This window comes from Camelina sativa, chromosome 18 (genome assembly GCF_000633955.1).
Source record: "Camelina sativa cultivar DH55 chromosome 18, Cs, whole genome shotgun sequence".
NCBI lineage: Eukaryota > Viridiplantae > Streptophyta > Magnoliopsida > Brassicales > Brassicaceae > Camelina > Camelina sativa.
In genome coordinates this window covers 3,084,246-3,090,245 of record NC_025702.1, presented here as the reverse complement: position 1 = coordinate 3,090,245, position 6,000 = coordinate 3,084,246, and the positions used below count along the sequence as shown (strand labels likewise).

At 40.2% G+C, this 6,000-nt stretch overlaps 2 protein-coding genes across 2 annotated transcripts; both read right to left on the bottom strand.

The window, feature by feature from the left end:
- On the bottom strand, positions 104–4,157 carry LOC104760401 (disease resistance protein RRS1-like). Its single transcript, XM_010483322.2, has 5 exons — positions 3,793–4,157; positions 2,609–3,656; positions 2,235–2,531; positions 992–2,146; positions 104–901 (listed from the first exon to the last, which is right to left on the bottom strand). The coding sequence occupies exons 1-5, from the start codon at positions 4,155–4,157 to the stop codon at positions 203–205; spliced, it is 3,564 nt and encodes a 1,187-aa protein (XP_010481624.1). The 3' UTR covers positions 104–202.
- LOC104763094 (protein PHOSPHATE STARVATION RESPONSE 1-like) lies at positions 4,672–5,411 on the bottom strand. Its single transcript, XM_019240020.1, has 2 exons — positions 5,156–5,411; positions 4,672–5,040 (listed from the first exon to the last, which is right to left on the bottom strand). Exons 1-2 carry the CDS (start codon positions 5,333–5,335, stop codon positions 4,672–4,674), a joined length of 549 nt encoding a protein of 182 aa, XP_019095565.1. The 5' UTR covers positions 5,336–5,411.

Below are 6,000 nucleotides of genomic sequence, written 5' to 3'. Positions count from 1 at the left end.
AAAAAAAAAAAAAAAAAAAAAAAAAAAAGAAACAAACTCAAATTTGGAAAGAGAGACAAAATTTCAGAGTTGCACCTTCAGTTTGATCTATAGAAACCCTCATCTCGTTTCCTTTCCTTATCTTCAGGACTGCAGATTCAACACTTCTCGTACTCAAAGTCTTCCACCGCGCATGTACCTTTGGTTTGATGTATAGAAACTCTTAGTCTCGTTTCCTTTTTCTAATCTTCAGGATTGCAGATTCAACACTTTTCCTATACCGACCTCTCTTAAATCGCAGCTGTGGCTCCGGATGTGAAGAAAAGCCTCTTGGATCCATAGCTGAAGCAATTAGCCTCTTTCCACTTCTCTCTCTTTTAGTAGGAGTAAATCTTTTCTTAACTAGACTTGTATCACCGCTTGCATCAGCAATCACATAGACTCCACAATTCTTTACTTCACAACTATCAGCTAAAACCTCGTTCTGGCTATTGACAGGACGGAATTCAAATTCAAGTAGATCGTCAAAAATGTAACGGTTTTTCCCTATTCTGACATCAAAATGAATTATCGCGTCGTAGAAGAAAAATATGTGATCATTTTGAATCTTTGAAGCTTCCTTAGGACCCCAAAACTGAAAAACTTTCTCTAGCTTATGAGAGAGACCATTCATCATTTTCCTTATGCATGTGCACCTGATGCTAAAACCAGCAGCACTGTAGTAATTATCCCGAAATGAGACTACAACTGACATAGCAAAGCCTAAAAAGGTCTTTCTTAGGGAAGAAGTTAGCTGTATCATAGCAGAAGAACCTTTTTGCACAGAGGATTTCAGACTTCCAGGTGCAAGCACATCAGTTGAGCATTTCAGACTCACAGATGCAGGCGCACAGATTCTGAATGCAGTTACTGTGATGAGTTTCTGTTACAGCAAGACAGAAATGAATTAGATATGATAAACTAAAGAAAGTGAGTTTATGTTTAAATGCGTATGTAAGATAAGATTAATTACCTGGTGTTGCTCTCTGTTCATGATTTTAACAATACCCAAAGCTTTTGCTAAAAATCTTCTGAAGTCTTCTGGAGACAGATTAAAGCAATTACTAAATGTGCAGTGGAGGCGTTCGAAGCTCCAAGGAACTGACTTCATAGACACGCAACCGTGCACATTCAAAAATACTAGACTTTGGGGAAGCTCTGGGAGGGATTTGAGGTTTTTGCAATGGCGCAATCTAAGGCTATGTAGTTTAGGGAGGAGCTTGATACTCTCAGGAATTTTGCTGAAACCGTTTTCGCTAAGATCCAATGTGTTTAGTGAGGGAAGCTCAGATATATCTTTGGGTATATCCACCAAGCATGCGTTAGAAAGGCACAAAGATACTAGGGCGTACAATCTTGATCCCAAGAAGTGAAACATTGACAAGAGCTGCAGTGTGGTAGTGGACCATGGCCACTTCGGTTGCTGAATCCCGCCAATTTTTGGATATACAAATGTAGCTACAGACTCTTGTATGGCAGAGTTGTTTAAACACGAATCAGGAATATCTGATCTTAACTGCAACTTATCAATAATTTCACAGTCATCCAATCTTGATTTTTGAATAGCTGAATGACGTACCAAGGGCTCAGGTACTTCCTTTGTTGTCTCCGTATTAAGACGTTCCAAGCCTCTTAGAAATTTGGAATCAAGATTTGGAAGACTTTTCAGTGATGAGCAGCCAGAAAGCTTAAGCGTGACTATAGCTTTCAAGTTACTAATCCCCGGTGGCAGGTGCAGAAGTTGATTACAATTCTCCAAATCTAGTGTAGTAAGTCTAGTGAGATTCTCTATGGAAGATGGCATTACTTTTATGGCAGTTCCAGCTAGATATAGCTCTTTCAGGTTTGGTGAGAAATCCTGAATTTCCTTGAGATCTGAGCAGCCAGATAGATTAAGAACTTCAAGAGTTTCTATATCAATCATGGCAGGCAGACTTCGTAAACGAGAGCAGTCTTTAAGATTCAAGAAAACAAGCTTGCTAAGATGATGGATAGATGAACTAACTTTCACCAGGCTTGTACATCCTTCGAGATCAATATGCTCAAGGTTCAAGGCCTTTGAAAGCCTCGGGATCTTAATTAACTGTCGGGAGTGACTCAGTACAATCTTCTTCAGCTTCTCGAGATTCTATATACAAAAGCAATAATTAAGTAATCGAGTACAAGGTTAAACATTCGTGTAAGCATCTGATTACACCACAAAATTCAAGACTTACCTTAGTCCCTTTCCATAACTTCTCTATCTTACTATTCGGCATATTCAGTTCCACAAGTTTTTTAGGATTAAAGCTTCGTGGCAAGGATCTCAGAGGGTAACTTTCCCAGTGGAGTAGTTGTAGTTCATCAGGCAAAGAGTATAGGCCTCTAGGCAGACAAATGGTGCCACGGTTTCCAGAAGTTGAACAGTGGAGCTTTAGCAATCTAAGTCTATAGGTCCTCGCAAATATAGTAGGACTTAACTCACATGTCAAGTTAGACATGTCTAGAAATATGCCCTCTACTGCTACAGTTCCCTGGCAAAAAAGAGCAGAATATATAATATGAAATATTAGCTTTCACAACTGAACAAGTTAAAATAAATTCAACTTACCGAGTTGTTTGTCAATACTTCAGTGATTTCATTAGCATCCCACAATCTGCTACGCCTTCCTGGCTCTTTGCTTTCTTCACAAACAACAAACCGACCCATATCTTGGAACACGTTAGACATTTCTATCTTATCGTCTAAAGGTTCAATGAGGTACTCATCGATGAGACTATAAATTCCTAAATCTGTAAAGTAACTACACCCATCAAGTATTTGTGTCACATGATTTCTGTTTTCCCCTCTGAAGAAACAAGCAAGGTCCAAAAATATATTCTTCTCGTTTTCATTCAGGCCATCAAAACTTCTTCGGAATGCATCCATAATCTCAGTTGGAGGACTTTGGCGCAACATTTGGAGTTGTTCTTTTTCACTGACTGTACACTTGTTTGTTGCAAACATACCTAAAACTCTGAGAACCAATGGAATACCACTGGCATACCTCACAAACTCTGAATTCAACATGGACTCGTATTGTCCTAGGAGAGACAGAGACAAAATTTGAGAAGACTCAGATTGGGATAATTTCTGAATCTCATATAACTCTTTGACTTTACACTGTACAAGAACCTGCCTGTTCCTAGAGGTTAAGATGATTAAATGTCCACCAGAAAACCAATCAAACCCTCCAACTAAAGCTTCTGCATCTCTAGCATTACTCACATCATCAATAACAACAAGAACCGTCTTATTCTGGAACCTGTTCTTCATGAAACTTGGTTTTGTATCACAAGCATCTATAACAAGTTTTTCTTCCCCAAATAGTTTAGAGAATAACTCATCCCGCAGGTTACTCAACCCCTTTGTTTGATACATTAGATGAAAGTCTTGTAGAAAGTAGCATGAATCATAACCTGGAGCCAGTCTTCTGAATATTTCTCTAGCAACACTTGTCTTACCTATGCCAGGCATACCCCAAATCCCAACCATTTGCGTGTCTGAGGTTTGTAAGCTGTTAAGCAACGAGTACATTCTAGTCACGTTCTGGGAAGAGATGGAAAATAATCTCAAGCACGCATATCTAACTATCTCCTCGGGAAGTATAGATTTACCCCTACAACAAAAGATGCGAGTATTGAAATAAACAAATGTATCGAAGAACTAATGTGCCGAAGTTTTCGAAAAACATAAAAAAGAAATATACACCATAAGTGGACGACAGCTTAAAGAAAAGGGAGAAGTCTTGTTACCCCGCTATCCATTTACAGTCATCAGTGTGAGCTAATTCATTAATCGCTTCCTTCCATTTCTGAACTCGCCCTGCACCCTGGACTGAGTTGCCAAGTTGTGAAAAAGTTGCTTCAACAAACCCTTTCGGATCATGAACCTCTGAAGGTGTCACTTTAAGAAAAACGGGAATAATTAGGACGCCGTTTGCTTTCTGGTACTCCATGAGTGTCACGAGTTTATCCAAGCTTTCAGCTGAAGCATAGTTTTTTGAAAACAACAGAATGAAAACACCGTACAAGGTATTTAAGTCTTGAATCCTCGTCTCTGTGTCGTTAACTAGATCATATTGTAAAGTAACAATTGCTCGCTTCCGCAGCTCATTCATGATTTCATAAATGAAAACGGTCTCTTCCACCTCCGCCTGATTGCCACCACAGGAAATGACACAGACACATTTCAGTATTGGATTATAACAAGAATGCGCTGATAGAGACTGGAGCCTTCTCTTTATATCACTAAGCGTGTTTGACGAGGGAATTTGCCTTCTGGAGATGTCTGTAATGAAAAAAAAAAAAACTGTTAATGCAGGAACCAAAAGAATGGTAACATCAAGTAGCAATCCCCATACCTTTTGACCTTGAGCTTGAGCTGGACAACCTATATTTCTAACAAGGAGGTAGAAAGGTATGAAATCGTTGGTCTACGAGGAAATGAATAAACAAAAAGCCAGAAGGAATGGAAAAGAAACCTGCAAATGTGATTTTACATGGAAAATGTTCAGTCTGGAAACACCCATCAGCTTCAAGACTGCCTTGGGTGTGGCTCCTGAAATTTCAATGAATGGTCTATGTTATGGGTTTATCAGTTAAAATGAAGTATTATTTCTTAAGGCACAAGGATCACCCACGGTCAGATCCGCCAAGGGAATTGACAGCCTCCACAAATCTTTCATGAAGCTCCGGAGTCCAAACAGTACGACGTTCACCTACTTGTAGTTGGGGCTTGACAACAGGAACATGAACTGGAGTCCCATAACTAGGGTGTTTAAGAATTTGCTGCCGTGGCTCCGGATCAAAAGAGAGTGCCCAATCTAATGGATCTAGATGAGTTTCTTGTGGTTCAATAATAGGAAATGGAGGCCAATTCACAGGATTTTGATCATAACTTTGTAGTTGTGGTTCGCATAGAGAAAATGATGATGATGTCCAATCAAAATGATCTTCTTCTAGTTGTAGTTGTGGTTCCATTTCCATATCTAGATCAAAATTCTTCGTTTTTCATGTTAAAAAATTTGACAAAACAATAAGGATTGAGTTTTTTCACATTATAAGTATTTGGATAGACGCAAATGAAAAGGATAAAAGAGAAAGCTTGAAGTGATACCTTTCGCTCAAAGTTTCGAGACACTAATGAGTCCATCATGGCTTGACGTGAGGGTATGACCATCATAGCTTGACTTGAGGGTATGAGTCCACTGCTAGTGCTACTTGCGGCCTCTTTTTCCCGCCGGTTTTTCACGGTCCGAGCTGGTTTCTCATCTGATCCTTCCATTGATTCCGACATCTTCTCGTCCGTGATTCAGATCGTGTTCTTGAATCTGGATGCCCGTTGACTGCGACCCTTTCTACGACTAGCTGGAGCCTAGACTCTAGAGGGTTAACAATTGAAACTTTGTTTAGTAATTTAATCACGACTAATGCACGACGTAATTGTTTGGAGTATGTCAACGCTTAGTTAGGTTCCACCACCTCATCACTACATCTTCTACATCCGTAAACCCACGACTTTTCATGGCTTCTCCATTCTCTGCTTCTTCGTCTTCTTTGTTAATGGATCCCTCCCGGCGGAAGTACGACGTGTTTCTGAGTTTCCGAGGCGTAGACACACGCCATTCTTTCACCTGCTACCTCCACGATTTCCTTCGATGAGAAACTCCGGAAAGGCAACGATCTCGTGGCACTTTTGGAGAGGATCGAGCAATCGAAGATCTCTATCGTCGTTTTCTCTGACAACTACGCGAATTCTGCGTGGCGTTTGGAGGAAATCACGAAGATCATCGAGTGCAGAGAAAGATTCGGTCAGGTGGTGTTGCCGATCTTCTACAAAGTTCGGAAATCGGATGTGGAGAATCAGACGGGTGATTTCGGAGCACCGTTTGAGAATATCAGTGAGAGTTTTCCAGGATTTCAGCACAGAGTCCCGGCGTGGAAGGAAGCTTTGAAAACTGC